The sequence below is a fragment of the Leucoraja erinacea genome, unplaced genomic scaffold, assembly GCF_028641065.1.
Source record: "Leucoraja erinacea ecotype New England unplaced genomic scaffold, Leri_hhj_1 Leri_263S, whole genome shotgun sequence".
NCBI classification, from domain to species: domain Eukaryota; kingdom Metazoa; phylum Chordata; class Chondrichthyes; order Rajiformes; family Rajidae; genus Leucoraja; species Leucoraja erinaceus.
In genome coordinates, this window is record NW_026576164.1 from 94,350 (window position 1) to 116,430 (window position 22,081).

Sequence of the window (22,081 nt, forward strand, 5' to 3'; positions counted from 1 at the left end):
AATATCGGGAACATGTTTCCTGCCTCTAGCGTGTCCAAACCCTTAACAATCTTATATGTTTCAATGAGATCCCCTCTCAACCTTCAATGAGATCCCCTCTCAGCCCAGCTGCTCCATTCTCTCAGCATATGACAGTCCCGCCATCCCGGGAATTAACCTTGTAAACCTACGCTGCACTCCGTCAATAGCAAGAATGTCCTTCCTCAAATTAGTTATAGTGGACAATTGACAATAACATACACCATCCTCCCCCTCTAAAGCCTGTTATAATGAGGGTTCACTGTACATTAATAACCCCATTACTAGTAAAAACAAACTCCTAAGTGCAACTAAAGACATTCAATTTTAATGTGTAGGAAGGTACTGGAGATGCTGGTTTAAACCGAAGATGGACACAAAATGCTGGAGTAGCTCAATGGGACGGGCAATAAATCTGTGGAGAGAAGGAATGGATGACGTTACGAGACCCCCCCCCCCCCCCCTTTAATCTGAAGAAGGGTCTCAGCCCGGAAATGTCACCCATTCCTTCGCTCCAGAGATGCTGCCCATTAAAGTTTTAAAGTTTGGTTTTAACTCCAGCCAAGTAGAATTAACGATGTAAAACTTGCCTTTGCAGTGGCCTTATGGAGATATCTGCAGCATCAGTCCAGTTGGCAAGGGGCAAGGCACAGAATTCAACCTGACCTTTCGCAAAGGAAGTGGGAAAAAGTCTGAAACCCTCAAGTTTTCCACTGAACATAGAACAGAGTTGCTCACAGAGGCATTGGTAAGCACGAGCGTGAGTGGCTGCGCGTGCAGCTGTGAAAATATGATGTACCGTGGAGCTTTTCTGTCTCTGCGTTTAACAGTGAAGGTGATGGTCCATAGATGGCCTTTGTCATATTTGCTGAGGTAGCTACTGTAAACTTCAGCAAGGCATTCAACAAGGTTCCGCATGGTAGGCTGCTCTGGAAGGTTAGACCGCATGGGATCCAAGGAGAGATAGCTGAATGGATGGCAAATTGGCTCCGTGGAAGAAAGCAGAGGGTGATGGTGGAAGGTTACTTCTCGGACTGGAGGCCTGTGACTAGTGATTGGCCTCAGGGTTCGGTGCTAAGCCCGTTACTGTTTGTCATTTACATCTATGATTTGGTGAGTGGTTTTGCAGATAGTGAAGATGGTTGTGAACGATTGCAGCAGGATCTGGATCGATTGGCCAGGTGGGCAGAGGAATGGTTGATACAGCTCTGCCCTCATCGACCTTTTTGTTCACGTCTTCAAAAAAATCAATCAGATTTGTGAGACAGGACCTCCCACGTACAAACCCATGCTGACTATCCCTAATCATCCCTTGCCCACCCAAATGCCCGTATAAACTATCCCTCAGAATGCTCTCTGGTAACTTACCAACTACAGATGTTAAGCTCACCGGCCTATAGTTCCCAGCATTTTCCCTGCAGTCCTTCTTGAAAAGAGGCACAACATTTGCCAACCTCCAGTCGTCCCGCACCTCTCCTGTATTTAAGGATGACTCGTAAATTTCAACCAGGGCTCCTGCAATTTCCTCTCTAGTTTCCCGCCATGCCCTCGGATATATCTGATCAGGTCCCGGAGATTTGTCTGCCTTCAAACACGACAGTACCTTCAGTATTTCTTCGACGATAACCCTGACTGCTCTCAAGACACTTCCATTGACTGCCCCAAGTTTCTCCGTCCTACTGTCTTTCTCCTCGTTAAATACAGAGGATTAATACTCATTGAGCACCTTGCCCATCTCCTGTGGCTCCACATAGAGGTGACCACTTTGATTCCTGAGAGATCTCACTATCTCTCCATTTACCCTTTTCCCCCCTTATGTATTTATAACATACTAGACCAAGTGCAGACCCGTTGGGTCTGTTCCCCCAACGTGCGGTTGTGGGGGGGGGGGGGGGGGGGGGGCGGCACGCAGCGTCACACACACTAACTATCCCCCCCCCACCCACACTTATGCTAATTACCCCCTTAATATTATATTGATATTATTAATTTGCTCCTTTTACCCCATAACCACCCTATCTACTGACGCATAGCCCCCAACTTACAGTCACATCTAGAGGGGCGGGGGGCGGGCGGGGGTAGAGAGTGAGGGCAGAGAGAGTAGGGGCAGAGACAGAGAGAGAGAGACAGAGACACAGAGAGAGGGGCAAGAGTGATAGGGGGTGGAGAAGAGGATAAGAGGGAGGGTGGGTGAGGGGGGAAAGGAGGGGAGGAGAGAGAGAGGCTATTAAACCTGGCTCGGACAAAACTCTGATTATTAATAACCACTTTCTGTTATTTGCACTTTACCAGTTATTTATTCATGTGTGCATATATTTAGATCAGGGTATATGGACACATTTATCTGTTTTGTAGTAAATGCCTACTATTTACACTATTGCCTACTATTGCCTAATATGCCTACTATTTTCACACAGAGAGTGGTGAATCTCTGGAACTCTCTGCCACAGAGGGTAGTTGAGGCCAGTTCATTGGCTATATTTAAGAGGGAGTTAGATGTGGCCCTTGTGGCCAAGGGGATCAGAGGGTATGGAGAGAAGGCAGGTACGGGATACTGAGTTGGATGATCAGCCATGATCATATTGAATGGTGGTGCAGGCTCGAAGGGCCGAATGGCCTACTCCTGCACCTAATTTCTATGTTTCTATGTTTCTATTTTCTGTGTGCTTAAGCAAATCAAGAATTTCATTGTCCTATACAGGGACACATGACAATAAACTCACTTGAACTTGAACTTGAGGGTGTGCTGAGAGGGGGTGAGGTGGGGAGCAGGAAGGGAGGAGAGGGGAAGAGGGAAGGGGGTAAGAGGGGGGGAGAAAGAGGGGGGGGAAGAGGGGGGGGGAAGAAAGAGGGGGGGGAGAAAAGGGAGGAGGGGGGGAGAAAGAGGGGGGGGAGGAAGAAAGGGAGGGGAGAAAGAGGATGGGCGGAGAGAAAGAGGGGGGGAGGGGAGGGGGGAGAGGTGGGGGGAGGGAGGGTAGGGGTGTGGATGGGAGGGGGTTTTAGGAGAGGGATGGTGGGGGGAAGAAAAAAAAAAGAAGGGAAGGGGGAGAGGAGGGGGGGGGGGGGGGGGGGCGAGGAAAGGGGAGGGAGAACCTAAAAAACATTTTAGAACCAAAAAAGACACATTCTGCAAGCATTGTAGAACCAAAAGAGACACTCTTTTCAAACATTTTAGAACCAATAAAACCTTTTTGCAAACATTTTGGAACCAATAGACACATTCTGCAAGCGTTTTAGAACCACTAAGGACACGCATTTGAGTAGACATGTGTTCAGTGTTATTCACAGCTCAGAGAAACGTGACCCTCTGCCTTCCTCCAGCTTGCAGACACTAATTGAGGCACACCACTTCCTGGTTTTATAGTCCCTCCCCCCTGCCGCCAGCAGGGGCAGCAGAGAGAATGGGGAATTTTGTAAAATCATTAATATCTGTCAATTTTCATCGACGGGGAAAATCCTCGGCACACATGCGGCGGAGGGGGGCTCTGAGCAAGGTGGCCAAAAATGACGGACGTAGGTGGCGGCGTTCTCTCGGAAATCGCAGCACAGATTGCCAAAACCGGTCAAGAACAGACTTTTAGTAATATAGATTTTGGGATTGTCCTTAATGGTACTCGCCAGAGCTATCTCTTGGCCCCGTTTTTGCCCTTCTGATCTCGTTTTTCAGTTTACTGTTTACTGTGTCGCCCCTAGTGTGCGGTAGTATTAGTGTGCGGGGATCGCTTGTCCGTGCAGACACGGTGGGCTGAAGGGCTTGTTCCCGTGGTGCGTGTCACTAAAACTGAAAGCACTCGTGGTCAGGATTGAACCTGCGTCTCTGGCGCTGTAAGGCAGCAACTCTGCCGCTGCGCCACCGTGCTTCTCCAATATTGCTCTGCTTGCAGTGAGCATCTTTGACAGTCATGTGGTGGGAAACTCCTGCAGCTTGGGAGACATCTGACAAGTAAAAGCGTGCATATATGGTTGTTGTTGTGCTGTTGAAACTAATGGACTCAGTCATCCTTGCATGAAAACAGCAATCCTGGGACTGTTGTGTCAGTGACGCAGCAGCCCTGTGCTTCGTAGCCAACCCCATAATACCCAGGAGATATGAGTGAATATTGACAAAGTTCTCAATCTGAGACGCAAGAAAATACAGATGCTGGAATCTTGATCAGTACGGGTGTCGAGGGTTATGGGGTAAAGGCAGGAGAATGGGGTGAGGACACACTGGTCAACCTGAGGAGTACCTTCAGCAACAGACTGGTCCCACCAAGATGCAGCACAGAACGCCACAGGAGATCCTTCTTCCCTGTGGCTATCAAACTGTACAACTCCTCCCCCTTCTGTTGTGGGGTAGACTGAGACTAAACCTTCCCCGACCACCCTACCCCCTGCCCAATCTTTACACAACCCCAATCCTTTCCACTCGTCACTTTAATTTCATATTTCGTGTATCTTGTGTTATATGACTGTTGGCAGATCAATTTCCCTCCTGGGATAAATAAAGTTCTATCGAATCGTATTGTATTAGCCACAAATGTGCCCCCACTGTATAGGTGGGCGATGGCATCTTGAGGCAAATTGAACACGTGGAGCCAATATGAAGAGAATGGGATAAATGCATATGCGTGTTTTTTTTTCCACACTCTATCTCTTACTCTGACTTGAAACCTTTTTTTAATCTGACTTTCATGGGGGGAGAAGCGGGGGGGGGGGGGGGGGGGGAGACGGGGAGACAGTGACTTGATACATTTTAAGTTGCTCACAATCAAGCCTACACGAGCTTCCAATAGACAATAGGTGCAGGAGTAGGCCATTCGGCCCACCGAGCCAGCACCACCATTCAATGGCTGATCATCCCCAATCAGTACCCCGTTCCTGCCTTCTCCCCTATCCAGCTCTCTCTTGAAAGCATCCAGAGAACCTGCCTCCACGCCCTCTGAGGCAGAGAATTCCACAGACTCACCACTCTCTGTGAGAAAAAGTGTTTCATCGTCTCCGTTCTAGATGGCCTACTCCTTATACTTAAACTTCCATGGTAGATTGTCTGCTGCTGTTACAATGTTAAATGCAAGCAGACTCCGGAGTTGTTAAGTGCTCGAGTGTACTTCACCATGAAGGCATACGGTTGTCAAACGGCCCAGATTTTACGGGACTATTGAGACAATGTCTGACTGGGTAATCAGCAGTGGCTTCTGTGGTGTCTGCTGAGATAATGGAGCCCTCGTGAGCAAATTATTTTCCTTTCCCAGCCCATCTTGCCAAATGACATACACAGTTCTTGCGTACTGTCCTTGATTTCCATCAATCTGTCTGTTATGTCTACTCAAAATGAAAACCTTGTCATTCTTTCCCTCTATCCAAACTTCGACTGTATTTCCACATATCCTATTCTGCTGCTGTGGTCAAAAGTGATAGGGTGTAAAATTAGGCCATTTGACCCATCAAGTCTACTCTGCCATTCAATCATGGCTGATAAATGTCTCCCCCCCCCCCCAACTCCAGCGTGTACAGGCCCAGTGCCGACAAACGCTCATCATATGTTAACCCACTCATTCCTGGGATCATTCTTGTAAACCTCCTCTGCGCCCTCTCCAGAGCCGGCACATCCTTCCTCAGATACGGTGCCCAAAACTGCTCACAATACTCCAAATGCGGCCCGACCAGCGCCTTATAGAGCCTCAGCATTACATCCCTGTTTTTGTATACAAGCCCTCTTGAAATAAATGCTAGCATTGAGTTTTCCTGTCTGTTTTGTATCTGTCATTTCTTGAACCACCTGTCTAATGGCGGCACAGTGGCGCAGCGATATATTTGCTGCCTTCCAATATCAGAGACCCGGGTTCGATCCTGACCACGGGTGCTGCCTGCACGTGATCCGTATCCCACTTACCTGCATATCCATGTCCCTATCCAAAAGTCTCATGAATGCTTCCACCACCACGCCCAGCATTCCAGGCATTCAATACTTTGTTCGGGGAAATTTTTTTTTAAAGACCTTCAAAGGAGATGTTTGGGGCAAGACCTAGAGCATAGTGGGATAGCTAGTGTGAAAACGGTGCTGGCTTGAAGGGCCGAATGGCCTATTCCTGCACCTATTGTCTATTGTCTATCATTGGTTGGCGTGGGATTCGGTGGGCCGAAGGGCCTGTTTCCATGGTGAATCTCTAAACTTAAAAAAAAAAGGACTGTGGGCCACACACAGTGCAAATGGGATTATTTTAGATGGGGCATTTTGTTTGGCACGGACAAGTTGGTCAAAAGAGGCTGTTTCTGTGCCACTGAGTATTGTGGAAACAGCTCTGGCAGCAGTTAGAATGTGGAACTCCACACTTCTTCGGGCAAATAGTGGATACTAGACAAGTGCAGACCCCCTCAACGCACCCGTTCCCTACCCGTGGCCCCCAGTTACACTTGCCCTGCGTGTTGCAACAGCAATTTGCCCTCCCCCTCCTGTGAGGTGAAAAGTTCAGAGTGTTCCTGTGTCGCAACATTGGATCGAAGTGTGTTATAAGCCGGCAGGATTGTTTTTAACAGTAAAAAAAACCTTGTGAAAGTTGGCATTTTTAAAGCTTTAATCGCGAATAAGGTGAAAAATAGGATGAAATCTTCAGTGAAGCTGATCGCTGCTAGCCGAGCCATTGTGACGTCATCAGTTGAAGCTGGTAGTTTTTTAATGTTGGGTGAAAGTGATCTCAGCCTCGAGGGGGAAAATGTTAATCAGAATATGTAAAAATGTCTTCTATCTCAGACATGGACAATTTATCCTCTGTTGAGAGAGTGCAGCATAGATTTACAAGGTTCATTCCCGGGATGGCAGGACTGTCATATGCTGAGCCTGGACTCAGCACCGGGCCTGAAGTTTCCACGCTGCAGATTCCCACTCCCCCGGGTTTGACTGCGCTGGGTCCTAGTGCTAGTCCCCACCTAACCCTGGTAACCTCAGTGGTTGTTCCACTGGGTCTTCCTCAAACCATGTGACCCCAGCTCTTCTCCACCCACACTATCGTCCTCATACCCCCCTTCTCTCTGACCACCCGCCACCCTCCCGCCAGACATCGCCTCGGCCTCAGTCCACTCACCTGCCTTCTTCCGGCCCCAACCCCCATCCTTGCCGTGTGTTCACCATCCCCCCCTGACCTCCCCCTCTCTGACACCGAACGGTCTGTCCTCAGCAGAGGCCTTACCTTTGTCCCCCTCCGTCCCCACCTCAATGAGTTCCGCGCTCGCCACAATGAGGAGCTCTTCTTCCGTCGCCTCCACCTCACGTTCCATGGGAAGGAGTCCTCGCCCCCTATTGATGATTCCTTTTCCCATCTCCAACGGACCCCCTCCTCTTCTCTTCTCTTACAAGATGGCGGCGCTGACTTAACAGCTGCGGCCCACCTGCAGTCCGTCTGGTTTTTTTTTCTTTCGTTTTGTTCTTTGCCATGTTTTAGTTAATTTTGTTTTATTAAGTTGTGTATGTATGTGGGTGGGGTGGGAGAAACATGCTTTGGCCTCTTCCTTCGGGGGATGCGACTTTTTCTTCGGTCGTATCCCCCGTCTCCGTCTGCGCCGAGGCCTAATGGCGGAGCTGGCGGTAACGGAGCTGTAGCGGCGGCAGCAGCGGCGGAGACCGGACTCGGCACCGAGGCTGTGGTGGAGGCGGCAGCAGCGGCAGCAGCAGCAGCAGCGGCGGAGACCTGGCTCGGCCCCGAGGCTATGGCGGAGACGGCGGCAGCGGAGACCTGACTCGGCCTCTGAACTGTGGCGAGGCAGCGACCACCCGCGGAGTTTGAACCGTCGCCTCGGCGCAGAGGGAGAACAAAGAGGGAAGAGACAGAGATTTTAAGGTTTTGCCTTCCACCACAGTGAGGAGATGTTTGGTGAACTCACTGTGGTGGATGTTAAATTTGTGTTGATTGTGTGTTTTTGTCATTTTTTTAATTATATGTATGACTGCAGGGAAACAAAATTTCGTTCAGACCGAAAGGTCTAAATGACAATAAACAAATCTAATCTAATCTAATCTAATCTTGGACCTCCCCCCCTCGTGGACATCTTCCAGCATTAGACCTTTTCATTCAAAACTGCGGGCGAGACATCCGCCCCCCCCCCCCCCCCCCCCCCCCCCCCCCCCCCCCCACACCCCCCCCCCCCCCGCCCCTCAACTTCTCCACTCGCCCTGTGTCCCCCCCCCCCCCCCCCCCCCCCCCCCCCCCCCCCCCCCCCCCCCCCCCCCCCCCCCCCCCCCCCCCCCCCCCCCCCCCCGTACTGCTATCGACTCACTCCGCATCAACCCAGATTGGGTTATCAAACCCGCCGACAAGGGAGGTGCCGTGGTAGTCTGGCGCGCCGATCTCTACAAAGCTGAGGCCACGCGCCAACTCTCGGACACCTCCTCCTACTTACCCCTGGACCATGACCCCACAGACGAGCACCAGGCCACTATCTCTAGCACCATCACCGACTTCATCAACTCCGGCTCCCTGCCCCCCCGAGCCTCCAGCCTCATCGTTCCCCAGCTCCGCACGGCCCGATTTTACCTTCTCCCCAAAATCCACAAACCTGACTGTCCTGGTAGACCCATTGTCTGTGCCTGTTCGTGCCCTACCGAACTCATTTCCACATACCTTGACTCCATCCAACCCCCCCTGGTTAAATCCCTTCCTACCTATGTTCAAGACACCTCAAGACATTCTCCGCGTCTCCGCGCATTACAGTCTCTAGGCCCCCATCCCCTCATCTTCACCATGGACGTCCAGTCACTCTACACCTCCATCCCCCACCTGGAGGGTCTCAAAGCCCTCCGGTTCTTCCTCGACCGGAGAACCAACCTATCCCTGTCTACAGATACTCTCCTCCGCCTAGCGGAGCTGGTCCTTACCCTTGATAACTTCTCGTTTGACTCCTCCCATTTCTTCCAAATACAAAGCGTAGCTATGGGTACGCGCATGGGCCCCAGCTATGCCTGCCTCTTTGTCGGGTACGTTGAACAATCCTTGTTTGAGACGTACCAGGGCCCCATCCCCAAACTACCTCCGCTACATCGACGATTGCTTTGGTGCTACCTCCTGCACCCACACACAACTGACTGACTTCATCCACTTCACCACTAACTTCCATCCGGCACTCAAATACACCTGGACCATTTCCAATATTTCCCTACCATTCCTTGACCTCACTATCTCCATCGCAGGTGATAGACTTCTGACCGACATCCACTATAAACCCACTGACTCCCATGGCTATCTAGAATACACATCTTCCCACCCTGCTTCCTGTAAGGACTCCATCCCCTACTCCCAATTCCTACATCGGTGAGACCAAGCGTAGGCTTGGCGATCGTTTCGCCGAACACCTCCGCTCGGTCCGCATTAACCAACCTGATCTCCCTGTAGCTCAGCATTTCAACTCCCCCTCCCATTCCGAATCCGACCTTTCTGTCCTGGGCCTCCTCCATGGTGGACCACCGGAAATTGGAGGAGCAGCACCTCATATTCTGCTTGGGCAGTCTGCACCCTAGCGGCATAAACATTGACTTCTCCATTTTCCGGTAGCCCTTGCTGTCTCCTCCCCTCCTTCACTTCTCAGCTCTCCCTCAACCCTCGGGCTCCTCCTCTTCCTTTCTCCTTTTTTCTCCCCACTCCCCATCCATACATCAGTCTGAAGAAGGGTTTCGGACCAAAATGTTGCCTATTTCCTTTGCTCCATAGCTCCAACATCTGCAGTTCCTTCTTAAATGCTGAGAGAATGGAGCAGCTGGGCTTGTATACTATAGTTTAGAAGGATGGGAGGGGATCTTATTGAAGGATATAAGATTATTAAGGGTTTGGACACGCTAGAGACAGGAAACATGTTCCCGATGTTGGGGGAGTACAGAACTAGGGGGCCACAGTTTAAGATTAAGGAGTAAGCCATTTAGAACGGAGACGAGGAAACACTTTTTCTCACAGAGAGTGGTGAGTCTGTGGAATTCTCTGCCTCAGAGGGCAGTGGAGGCAGGTTCTCTGGATACTTTCAGCTTAAAAATAGCGGAGTCAGGGGATATGGGGAGAAGGCAGGAACGGGGTACTGATTGGGGATGATCAGCCATGATCACATTGAATAGCGGTGCTGGCTCGAAGGGCCGAGTGGCCTACTCCTGCACCTATTGTCTATGCAATGAGGAAGTTTTTGTCCGCCAACTATTCATTGTATCTCTTCCATCTGCTATTTTGCTTTGCTGTGAAAGGTAAATGTACTTCTATATTTTATTTGCTAGATAATTTATGAACTTTCTTTTCATTTCTACAGCGGTTCCGGACCGAGTTTTCGGAGGGAAAAATCACTGGAAAGGTAAATCACCTGTTATGCTCTTGAGAACTTTTGGCTGTGATGAATTTTTAATGCCCTTGAATAAGTAATAGTTGAGCATTTTAAAATACCATTATTTAACTCATAACCTCAATTTCAAACCTGCCGTATCTATGACAATGTCAAACGTTTTTCAGTCTTCCAGGGTACTTTTTTAAAATAAAACGGCATCTTAACAGCTTGACTTTAATTTCATGTCTCATGTATCTTGTGTTTTTATGACTGTTGGCAGACCAATTTCCCTCCTGGGATAAATAAAATTCTATCGTATCTGAATGTTATGAAAAAAAAATGTCTTTGACAATCTTGTTTCTGGAGTTGACTACAGCTATCAGGCTATGAAACACGATCATCTCCAAATAAGCTCTGGATGATATAGAACTACATAGGCCTGGATAGAGTGGATGTGGAGAGGATGTGTCCACTAGTGGGATAGTCTAGGACCAGAGGGCACAGCCTCAGAATTGAAGGACGTTCCTTCAGGAAGGGGATGAAGAGGAATTACTTCAGTCAGAGGGTGGTGAATCTGTGAATTTTTTTGCCATAGACGGCTGTGGACGCCAAGTCAATGGATATTTTTAAGGAGAGATAGATAGATTCTTGATTAGTACGGATGTCAGGGGTTATGGGAGAAAGCAGGAGAATGGGGGTGAGGGGGAGAGTTAGATCAGCCATTATTGGATTGGCGGAATAGAGGATGGCCTAATTCTGCTCCTATCACATGAACTTATCAATAGACAGAGAGCATTTTGTCTTTTTGCACTATTATTGCGTGTGTGTGTGTGTGTGTCTGTGTCTGTATGTATAAATATAAATATGTCAGAGATATATGGATATAACTTTTTTCTTGCTTATTATATTGTTTACAGTGTACTATGTTTCCATATTCTGTTGGGCTGCAACAAGTAAGAATATCATTGTTCTATCTGGGACACATAGACAATTAGTTAGTTAAAACAAATATAGGTCCCTTGCAGTCAGAAACAGGTGAGTTGATCATGGGGAACAAAGATATGGCGGACCAATTGAATAACTACTTTGGTTCCGTCTTCACTAAGGAAGACATAAATAATTTGCCGGAAATAGCAGGGGACCGCGGGTCAAAGGAGTTGGAGGAATTGAGTGAAATCCAGGTACGCCGGGAAGTGGTGTTGGGTAAATTGAATGGATTAAAGGCCGATAAATCCCCAGGGCCAGATAGGCTACATCCCAGAGTACTTAAGGAAGTAGCTCCAGAAATAGTGGATGCATTAGTAATAATCTTTCAAAACTCTTTAGATTCTGGAGTAGTTCCTGAAGATTGGCGGGTAGCAAACGTAACCCCACTTTTTAAGAAGGGAGGGAGAGAGAAAATGGGGGATTACAGACCAGTTAGTCTAACATCGGTAGTGGGGAAACTGCTAGAGTCAGTTATTAAAGATGGGATAGCAGCACATTTGGAAAGTGGTGAAATCATTGGACAAAGTCAGCATGGATTTACGAAAGGTAAATCATGTCTGATGAATCTTATAGAATTTTTCGAGGTGTAACTAGTAGCGTGGATAGGGGAGAACCAGTGGATGTGGTGTATCTGGACTTCCAGAAGGCTTTCGACAAGGTCCCACATAAGAGATTAGTATACAAACTTAAAGCACAAGGCATAGAGGGTTCAGTATTGATGTGGATAGAGAACTGGCTGGCAAACAGGAAGCAAAGAGCAGGAGTAAACGGGTCCTTTTCACAATGGCAGGCAGTGACTAGTGGGGTACCGCAAGGCTCAGTACTGGGACCCCAGCTATTTACAATATATATTAATGATCTGGATGAGGGAATTGAAGGCAATATATCCAAGTTTGCGGATGACACTAAGCTGGGGGGCAGTGTTAGCTGTGAGGAGGATGCTAGGAGACTGTAAGGTGACTTGGATAGGCTGGGTGAGTGGGCAAATGTTTGGCAGATGCAGTATAATGTGGATAAATGTGAGGTTATCCATTTTGGTGGCAAAAACGGGAAAGCAGACTATTATTTAAATGGTGGCCGATTGGGAAAGGGGGAGATGCAGCGAGACCTGGGTGTCATGGTACACCAGTCATTGAAGGTAGGCATGCAGGTGCAGCAGGCAGTAAAGAAAGCGAATGGTATGTTAGCTTTCATTGCAAAAGGATTTGAGTATAGGAGCAGGGAGGTTCTACTGCAGTTGTACAGGGTCTTGGTGAGACCACACCTGGAGTATTGCGTACAGTTTTGGTCTCCAAATCTGAGGAAGGACATTATTGCCATAGAGGGAGTGCAGAGACGGTTCACCAGACTGATTCCTGGGATGTCAGGACTGTCTTATGAAGAAAGACTGGATAGACTTGGTTTATACTCTCTAGAATTTAGGAGATTTAGAGGGGATCTTATAGAAATTTACAAAATTCTTAAGGGACTGGACAGGCTAGATGCAGGAAGATTGCTCCCGATGTTGGGGAAGTCCAGGACAAGGGGTCACAGCTTAAGGATAAGGGGGAAATCCTTTAAAACCGAGATGAGAAGAACTTTTTTGACACAGAGAGTGGTGAATCTCTGGAACTCTCTGCCACAGAGGGTAGTTGAGGCCAGTTCATTGGCTATATTTAAGAGGGAGTTAGATGTGGCCCTTGTGGCTAAGGGGATCAGGGGGTATGGAGAGAAGGAAGGTACGGGATACTGAGTTGGATGATCAGCCATGATCATATTGAATGGCGGTGCATGCTCGAAGGGCCGAATGGCCTACTCCTGCACCTAATTTCTATGTTCTATGTTTCTAATAGACAATAGGTGCAGGAGTAGGTCATTTGGCCCTTCAAGACAGCACGGCCATTCAATGTGAACATGGCTGATCATCCCCAATCAGTGCCCCGTTCCTGCCTTCTCCCCATATCCCCTGACTCGGATATCTTTAAGAGCCCTATCTAGCTCTCTCTTGAAAGTATCCAGAGAACCGGCCTCTACCGCCCTCTGAGGCAGAGAATTCCACAGACTCACCACTCTCTGTGTGAAAATGTGTTTCCTCGTCTCCGTTCTAAATGGCTTACCCCTTATTCTTAAACTGTGTGTGGCCCCTGGTTCTGGACTCCCCCAACATCGGGAACATGTTTCCTGCCTCTAGCGCGTCCAAACCCTTAATAATCTTATATGTTTCAATACAATCTCCTCTCATCCTTCTAAACTCCAGAGTATACAAGCCCTGCTGCTCCATTCTCTCAGCGTATGACAGTCCCGCCAACCCACATATGACAATAAAACACTCTTGACTCTTGCTATGCACTGTGTAGCGATAAACAATTACGCGCTCATGTACGAGAGTGAGTCAAATTAAAACAAAAATTAAAATTAAATATTAGGCATGTCTTCTATTAACATCTGAAACTTCACTGTTAGGCTCGTACCTCCTTCCCAAAGTCATAATTCTCTTCATGCATCTCACTGCAATCCAAATCCCTGCCAGATCGCTCTTTGGTATTACACTGTCATTTATACGCTTGCCAAATTGGCGGCTGATGGGGTTAAGACTGCTGTCCTTAGTCCGGGGCAGGTTGTAGTTTATACATTCATAAATTCACAAGTTGTAGCAGCAGAATTAGGCCATTCGGCCCATCAAGTCTACCACACCATTCCATCATGGCTGCTCTATCTCTCCCTCCTAACTCCATTCTCCTGCCTTCTCCCCATAACCCCTGATACCCGTACTGATCAGGAATCTTTCAATCTCCTCTCCATCTTAAAAACACCCATTTAACTTGACCTTCACAGCCTTCTGTGGCAATGAATTCCACAGATTCACTTCCCTCTGCCGAAACAAATTCCTCCTCCTCTTCTCTCTCAAGGTGCGTCCTTTAATTCTGAGGCTGTGCCCTCTGGTCCTAGACTCTCCCACTAGTGGAAACATCCTCTCCACATCCACTCTACCCAGGCCTTTCTCTATTTGGTAAGTTTCAATGAGTTGCCCCATCCTTCTAAAATCCAGCGAGTACAGGCCCAGTGCCGTCAAACGCTCATCAAATGTTTACCCACTCATTCCTGGGATCATTCTCGTTAACCTCCTCTGAACCCTCTCCAGAGCCAGCACATCCTTCCTCAGATGTGGAACCTTTCTAAAGATGCGTCCTTTTATTCTGGTCTATATTCTTGAAATATAATCTCCGGGGACGCAGCCTGGCCACCCGCTGAGTCAGTTACTCCAGCACTCTGTCTTTTTGTAAGCCAGTGTCTGCTGTTCATTGTACCTGTATTCAGAAGAACTGCTCTGCTTTCTCTCTCTCCAGCGCCATAACTGTTACAAACACCACTGGACAGATACAAGAAAGCTGGTGGTCCTTGAAGTGACTCCAGGAGGAATAGATCAGATTGACGCGACGACGAATAAAGTTGTATGTTCCTATGACTACAAAAACATCGAAGGGTTTGCCGAACTGTCCGATTATCAAGGTGGCTTTTGCATCATTCATGGAGGATTTAATCGATTGGTAAGTTTTTGTCACTCATCATTTGAGAATTGAGAGACTCAACTCGGCGCGGTGGCGCAGCGGTAGAATTGCTGCCTCGCAGCGCCAGAGGCCCGGGTTCCATCCTGACTACGGCTGCTGCCTGTACGGAGTTTGCACGTGACCTGCGTGGGTTTTCTCCGGGCGCTCCCGTTTCATTCTGCACTTCAAAGACGTGCAGGTTTGTAGGTTCATTGGCTTCTATAAATTGTTCCTAATGTGTGGGATAGAACTAGTGTATGAGATGATCGCTAGTCTGTGTGAACTCAGTGGACCGAAGAGCCTTTTCCATGCTGTATCTCTAAGCTCAGCTTGGTTACTTGGTCCTCAAATATTCCAACTGGAATTTAAACTGGAGGTGGTGAAGGGAGGGATTAATTGTGTAGCTAATCTAAACAAAAAGATACAGAATGGAAATGGGCCCTTCAGTTCACCATCGATCACCCGTTCACACTAGTTCTATGTTATCCCTCTTTCTCATCCACTCCCTACACACTAGGGGCAATTTACAGAGGGACATAGAAACATAGAAACATAGAAATTAGGTGCAGGAGTAGGCCATTCGGCCCTTCGAGCCTGCACCGCCATTCAATATGATCATGGCTGATCATCCAACTCAGTATCCCGTACCTGCCTTTTCTCCATACCCCCTGATCCCCTTGGCCACAAGGGCCACATCTAACTCCCTCTTAAATATAGCCAATGAACTGGCCTCAACTACCCTCTGTGGCAGAGAGTTCCAGAGATTCACCACTCTCTGTGTGAAAAAAGTTCTCCTCACCTCGGTTTTAAAGGATTTCCCCCTTATCCTTAAGCTGTGACCCCTTGTCCTGGACTTCCCCAACATCGGAAACAATCTTCCTGCATCTAGCCTGTCCAACCCCTTAAGAATTTTTTAGTTTCTATAAGATCCCCTCTCAATCTCCTAAACTCCTAGACAATTGACCGTACCTCCGCATATCTTTGCAATATGAAGAAAACGGAGAACCTGAAGGAAACCCAGGCGGTCTCATTGAGAACGTGCAAACTCCGCATGGACACCAGCCGAGATTACGATCGAACCTGTGTCTCTGGCGTTGTGAGGCTGTGGCTCTGCCGGCTACTCGTGGAGTATGGAATAAAACTTGGTCTGCTCATGCTTTGAATTTTTAAATAACGAATTTTGAACATTTCCGCCCATTTATTGTTGGGGATATAATGTCAATAACCGAGGTGTATTCAAGGGTGTAGGAAGGAACTGCAGATGCTGCTTTAAACCAAAGATAGACACAGAATGCTGGAGACTGGTGCACTTTGAGAGGTGAAATGTAATAGGAAAATATACAATTGATGTCAACATCCTGACCAGCATTGATGCGTTTTAGTTTTAGTTGTTAGTTTTAGAGATACGGCGTGGAAACAGGCCCTTCGGCCCACAGAGTCTGCGCTGACCAGCGATCCCCGCACATTAACACTATGTGAGACACACTGGGGTCAATTTGTACATTTACCAAGCCAGTTAATCTACAAACCTGGACATCTTTGGAGTGTGGGAGGAAACCGAAGATCTCGGAGAAAACCCATGCAGGTCACGGGGAGAACGTGCAAACTCCGTACAGTCAGCACCCGTAGTCAGGTTCAAACCCGGGTCTCCGGCACTGGATTCGCTGTAAGGCAGCAACTCTACCGCGCCGCCACCGTGACTTGGCTCAATTGTAATCATGTACAGACTTTCCGCCGACTGGAAACAACACAAAGCTTTTCACTGCACCTCGTTACATCGAAACTAAACTGAACTCTTCCTTTTCTCCAGAGATGCTGCCTGACCCGCTGAGTTACTCCAGCACTCTGTGAAACGCCACCTATCCATGTTCTCCACAGATGCTGCCTGACCCGCTGAGTTACTCCAGCACTCTGTGTCTATCTTCGGTTTAAACCAGCATCTGCAGTTCCTCCCTGCAAATGCTTACTTAGAGCAGGCATAAAATGCTGGAGTAATTCAGTGGGCCGTATCTCTGAAGAGAAGGAATGGGCGACGTTTCGGGTCGAGATCCTGCCTCAGACTAGCTCGGGATAAGGGTAACGAGAGATATAGACGATAATGTAGAGAGATAAAGAACAATAAAGGGAAGATATTCAAATAAGTAATGATGCTTCATTGTTATGACTGGCACGGTAGAGTTGCTGCCTCACAGCGCCAGAGACCCGGGTTCGATCCTGACTATGGGCGCTGTCTCTTCGTAGTTTGTACGTTCTCCCCGTGACCTGCGTGTGTTTTCTCCGAGATCTTCAGTTTTCACCCACACTCCAAAGACGTTAGGTTTGTAGGTTAATTGGCTTGGTGTAAATGTTTAGAGATAAAGATACAGTGACGACCAGCATCCCCTGCATATTAACACTATCCACAATTACATTTACCAAGCCAATTGTTAGTAGTCCCGGGTGTGTGGTGGGTAGTTAAGGTGCAGGGAGCACCATTCAGTGCGGGCTCGCTGGGCCGAAATGGCCTGTTTCAACGCTGTTTTTTTTTTTTTTTTTTTTTTAAAGCTAAAAGGAATGCAAAGTACAAATCAACCTTCAGCCTCTGTAGGTTACTGATTGCAAATCGTCAAACAGGAGCCAGCCCGAGATGGCAGTGTTAGATTATCTTTAATGTACAGGGCACAGCTCCTGCATCTCACTGTATCTCTGAACTAAACTAAATTTAAAAAAAAAAGTATTTGTCTCCTCTGAGACTAGTGTTGCCAACTGCCCCGTATTAGCCAGGACATCCCGTATTCTGGGCTAAATTGGTTTGTCCCGTACGGGACCGCCCTTGTCTGGTATTTGACCGCTACTACTCGGGTCGAGGGGACTGTCGGGTCGGAGCGCCGCGTCCAGCCCCGCCTCACCCGTCCCGACCTAGTGCAGCCCATGGAGTGCAGCAGCAGCAGCAGCAGTGCTTCGCCGTGGCCCCGTGGGTCGGTCGGCAGCCCGGCCAGCTGTCCGACCTTCGGACCTTCGCTTACGGCCAACACCACCACCACCCCTCCTTCTCACGGCCGATCATCGGTTCATGAGTTGGACGGGGCACCGGACTTTGCGCGCGACGTCGCGTGGCCCCCGGGCCAGAACTCCTCAGCTGGCCCCGCCGGCTGGGCTTTGTGTGTAGTCCGGCACCCGGGGCCAACTCATCATTCACCCAGTCACGGCCGAGTCGGTCAACGAATTGCCGTGGGGAATTTGTCCCGTATTTTGACCGTTTGTCCCTTATTTGGGAGTGAGAAAGTTGGCGACCTTATCTGTGAACTTTGCTTCCTTTAGTGAATGCTTCCTCTTTGACCAAGCTTTTTTTTGGTCACTGCTTTAAAGATTCCTTCTGTGACTCAGTCAGCTATAAATACCTCTGTGACGTCAACCATATTAAGGATATGTATATATATATCTGCAAGTTATTGATTACTCTTGCATGGTAAATGAAGGGTTATTTCAATGGTGCTTTATTCGTCACCTATGCAGCTGCACAGTGAACTTCTTTTTGCGTCACCATTTTTGGCGCCATTATTCAAAGTCCAGTCGGCCCGCTGGCGCTCGATGTACTGCAGCAGTTCCCGCGAACCTACGTCCCTCTCCTCTCCTCGCCCGGCCATCTTTGTGACCTGTGGGCGCCTCCTGTAGCCGGCCTTGAAGGCGCTGGAGGTATCACCCTGGTTCACCGGCCCTTGCACCTCACGTCCCACGTCTCCAGCTCCCTCCCTTACGCCAAGTGACCCACGAGCCACGAGTGTGATACAGTGTGGAAATAGGCCCTTCAGCCCAACATGCCCGCACCGGCCAACATGTCTCAGCTACACTAGTCCCACCTGCCTGAGTTTGGCCTATATCCCTCCAAACCTGTCCTATCCATGTATCTGTCTAACTGTTTCTTAAACAATGGGATAGTACTAGACTCAACTACCTCCTCTGGCAGCTCGTTCCATACACCCACCACGCTGTGTGTGAAAAAGTTACCCCTCAGATTCCTATTAAATCTTTTCCCCTTCACCTTAAACTTATGTTCTCTGGTCCTCGATTCCCCTACACTGGGCACCTCCATAAGATCACCTACCCGACAAGGGGATATATCAGATCTATTCCTCTCATGATTTTGTACATGCATCACTATTTTTATTGCAGTGATTTATTCTCAGTCAATGCTTTTGTAATTCCAGCACCTTTTTGCATCTGATCAAAGGGAAGAGATCATCAGGAGTGCGATTGAGCACGCCGGCAACTTCATTGGCATTTCTCTCCGCATCCGCAAAGAACCGTTTGAGTTTGACTTGTACCAGGGTCACCGCTTTGGAAAGTACAGCAATGACGAGTCCATCACCTCACTGGCAGAATTCATCGTGCAGAAAACTGCACAAAGGCATCAGGTACGTCACCTTCAAGATGTCATTGAGAGTGCACACAGAGATGGACACAGAGTGCTGGAGTAACTCAGCGGGTCAGGCAGCATCTGTGGAGAACATGGATAGGTGACGTTTCGAGACTCGGATTCGGTGGATAGGTGACGTTTCGAGACTCGGATTCGGTGGGGGGGGTGGGTGGGAAACTTGAAATTAGAGAAGTCAATATTCATTCCGCTGGGTGGGCCTGGTGGGTTTTGTGTGGTAAATTGAAAGGAACAGCGGATCAGGCAGCATCTCTGGGGGAAAAGTGGAGGTGACTTTTCGTGTTGTGAACCTCCTTCAGTCCCGAAACGTCACCTGTTCCTTCTCTCCAGAGATGCTGCCTGACCCCCTTTGCTCTACCTACTACTTGAATTTGACTTGATTGTATTGGTGTGTAGCGTTAACTGATCAGTTAACAGAAAGCTTTTCACTGTTTCTCGGTACTTGGCAACAATCGCTTAGTTTATCGTCAGGTGTACCGAGGTGCAGTGAAAATCTTTTGTTGCGTGCTAAAGCCCCTGTCCCACTTAGGAGACCTAAACAGCAACCTCTGGTGACCTTGCCCGCCACCCAAGGTTTCCATGAGGTCACCGGAGGTTTTGCTCACTCTCCCTAATGGTCGAAAGTGGTTTCCGCGTAGTCGAGGCTTCCTCTAGGTTGCTGCTATTTTTTCCATCTGACTAAAACCAGCCTCGACTCAATCTCCAGCTTTTTTGTGTACCTTCGATTTTCCAGCATCTGCAGTTCCTTCTTAAAAACTCGACAAAATAGATTGCCGTTTTAAAAATCGATCATTTTTTAGTCGCAGGTCTAGTCGAAGCCGGTTTTCTTCATAGTCGAGGAAGGTTTTCAACATATGCGTGGGAGGTGGTAGGAGGTTGCAGGTCGATTCGACCGTGACTTTTTTTTGAGTGGCGGGCAAGGTCACCAGAGGTTGCTGTTTAGGTCTCCTAAGTGGGACAGGGGCTTAACCGACAAAATCTTTCCCTGTATCTCGGTACACCTGTACACCTAAACCCGTACCTCTCAGTTTCAGCCCATTTGCTTTTACTAATCAAGAATTTGTCAATCTCCACCTTAAAAATAGAGGGCGGTGGAGGCAGGTTCTCTGGATACTTTCAAGACAAGAGCTAGATAGGGCTCTTAAAGATAGCGGAGTCAGGGGATATGTGGAGAAGGCAGGAACGGGGTACTGATTGTGGATGATCAGCCATGATCACAGTGAATGGCGGTGCTGGCTCGAAGGGCCGAATGCCCTACTCCTGCACCTATTGTCTATTGTTTATTGTCTTTTATCTATTCCCCTCCCCCTTTTATTATTATTATTCATGTTTAGTGTTTTCTGAGTCATTCGTAACTGTCACTGTACGTCATGTTGTTACTTGTGGGCAGAGCAACAAGGCAAATTCCTTGTATGTGAATACTTGGCCAATAAACTTACTTACTTACTTACTTTTTATCTGTATTATCTGATTAGAAAGCAATGCAAAATAAACCTTGTAAATATACCTGGATCGAGTGGATGTGGAGGGGATGTTTCCACTAGTAGGAGAGTCTAGGACTAGAGGGCACAGCCTCACAAAAAAAAAGGACGTACCTTCCAAAAGGAGATGAGGAGGAATTTCTTTAGTCAGGAGGGTGGTGAATCTGTGGAACTGATTGCCACAGAAGGCTGTGGAGGCCAAATCAGTGGATATTTTTAAGGTGGAGATTGACAAATTCTTGATTAGTACAGGTGTCAGGGGTTATGGGGAGAAGGCAGGAGAATGGGGTTGAGAGGGAAATATGGATCAGCCATGATTGAATGGGGGAGTAGACTTGATGGGCCGAATGGCCTAATTCTGGTCCTGTAACTTATGATCATGAACCTCAACCCCATTGCAGACATTGGACTTTGTCTCTGGAACTGATGCGCTACAATGCGCTACAAGATACTCCGTATCTTCCCCTTTGCTCTACCTATTGCACTTGATTGTATTCAGAGGGCGGTGGAGGCAGGTTCTTTGGATGCTTTCAAGAGAGAGCTAGATAGGGCTCTTAAAGATAGCGGAGTCAGGGGATGTGGGGAGAAGGCAGGAACGGGGTACTGATTGGGGATGATCATCCATGATCATATTGAATGGCGGCGCTGGCTCGAAGGGCCGAATGGCCTACTCCTGCACCTATTGTCTATTGTATTGATGTGTAGAATTATCTGATCTGATTGACTAGCTTGCAACACAACGCTTTTCATTGAACCTCGATACCGACATGCGCAAATAATACATTTAATCCTCAAGGATTTTGTTACTTCTGCAACTTTTCATTTTCCAGGATGCAGTAAAGAGGGTGTTGGCGCTTACGGAAACGTGTTTAGTGGAACGTGATCCAGCCACGTACAACATTGTCACGCTGAAGCCTTTAGGAGAGGTTCGTATCGCTTCACCAACGTTTGATTTGTTTTCCATTTAAGGTTAAAAACGAGTGTGCACCGATTCCCGTCACGACTGCAGCAATTCATTCCACACTCTCTGCCGCAGTTATTTTGGCTTTGGGAGACGCATTGCAGTAAAACAAAACTACGCATTGTGGTTTCTTGTGCCTCATCAAAGACCCACACCAACCTGGCCACACACTCATCTCTCTGTTGCCATCGAGAAGAAGGTACAGGAGCCTGAAATCTGTAACGTACAGGTTCAGGAACAGCTACTTCCCCACAGCCATCAGGCTATTAAACTCGCCATCAAACAAACTCAGAACAATAACAGCCTATTGCACTTTACTTGTTTATTTATTGTGTATATATATGGTCTATGGTCTATAGACACACTGAACTTTTAACTCCTGTTCTGTACCATGTTTACATATTCTGTTGTGCTGCAGCAA

At 48.1% G+C, this 22,081-nt stretch overlaps 1 protein-coding gene across 3 annotated transcripts in view; it reads left to right on the forward strand.

Annotated features, from left to right (window-relative positions):
* The window catches only part of LOC129693324 (dnaJ homolog subfamily C member 13-like), an 84,429-nt gene that overhangs the window by 21,861 nt on the left and 40,487 nt on the right, over positions 1 to 22,081 (forward strand). For all 3 annotated transcript variants that reach the window (XM_055630170.1, XM_055630171.1, XM_055630172.1), the window contains exons 3-7: positions 617 to 766; positions 10,279 to 10,320; positions 14,604 to 14,804; positions 18,992 to 19,198; positions 21,530 to 21,625. In XM_055630170.1, the coding sequence (XP_055486145.1) occupies positions 617 to 766; positions 10,279 to 10,320; positions 14,604 to 14,804; positions 18,992 to 19,198; positions 21,530 to 21,625 (696 nt within the window). The remainder of the gene's footprint in view (positions 1 to 616; positions 767 to 10,278; positions 10,321 to 14,603; positions 14,805 to 18,991; positions 19,199 to 21,529; positions 21,626 to 22,081) is intronic.